A 1125-nucleotide genomic window follows, 5' to 3' on the forward strand; every position below is an offset into this window, starting at 1 on the left:
AGTCGAGAAATATGCAACATCTGCGGATTTTTTTGAGGAAATTCTCATTGATTCCTGCGCTGAATTCGTACAATTAGTGAGAAAACTTCTGAATTCAGCCGATAAAAGCGAAGACCTTACGTTAATCGATCGACCGCGGGTATAATGACCAACTCCATATATCCGCTTGCCAAATGTGCGCTTTGCATCCACACCGTTCGGTCCTCCGTATTTCGCACGGCGACATTCGTCAGCGACAACAAAGACACTCCCTTATTGTCGTCCACCTCAGCCCACCCCTCCTCCCCTGCTTCCACGATAGGGGACGGATCGAGCATATTCCGACCGTTCAGCTGCGTACAGTATTTAGTAGTGAGCTTATGCAAGACACTGCATGCCAAACACGACGTTCCACAAGGCCCCACATTCTGCAGCCATCGCAGCATCCTAGATTCAGAGCTAGGTAGGGGTTCGACGACCTCAGGATTCGACGATACTATAGTAGGTTGGGGAGAAGACGGCGTCGTCGTAGTAGTGGTGTTTTTAATAATGGTGGGAGCGCTGATGGTTTTGTGGCATTCAACTGGGGAGATGGACAGACGACGTTCCATCTTACTGCGTAAATACCTGCGAAATATACCGCTACCAAGGGTCGAACCTGCGCCTATTCATGCATAGACCAACAGACTAACCACTACGCTATTAAATCCATATGAAGAAAAAGTGTGTTATCACCGGCGATAATATCAAATTTTTTTAACATTCCCATAAACGTCTGTTTGTAATCAAAAAATGCATCAGTGCTGGCACGGGAAAAATCCAAAAAAATCATCATCATTATAAAGGAGAAACAATCATACTTTAGTAATAGACAATTTCTGATAACAAAATACACAATAAAATACCTCTACCAGGGATCGAACTCGCGACCTACCGCTTACCGGCACTTCATCCCAGTATACGCCAAAGTGAATCCCCCCTTGCCGTGGCCAACCTCACAGGGATCTCCTCCACCTCTGAACACCGTCTGCGCTCCCGAAAATATGTATCGCGTCGGGCCCAGAAATCTCTTATTTTCCGATCGGACATTCACCTCAGCGATAAACCCATAATTTAACCCACATAACGCGAGTGTCACCCGCGGGC

General features: G+C 46.7%; 1 protein-coding gene across 1 annotated transcript in view; it reads right to left on the bottom strand.

Annotated features, from left to right (window-relative positions):
- Nucleotides 1-621: 621 nt before the first annotated feature.
- The window catches only part of Pmar_PMAR026690 (hypothetical protein), a gene marked incomplete at both ends in the record, with an annotated part of 2009 nt that continues 1505 nt past the window's right edge, over nt 622-1125 (bottom strand). The window contains 2 exons of the mRNA XM_002766203.1: nt 622-637; nt 921-995. Coding sequence (XP_002766249.1) covers nt 622-637; nt 921-995 — 91 coding nt within the window. The remainder of the gene's footprint in view (nt 638-920; nt 996-1125) is intronic.

Source organism: Perkinsus marinus (genome assembly GCF_000006405.1).
Source record: "Perkinsus marinus ATCC 50983 genomic scaffold scf_1104296973372, whole genome shotgun sequence".
Lineage (NCBI taxonomy): Eukaryota > Perkinsozoa > Perkinsida > Perkinsidae > Perkinsus > Perkinsus marinus.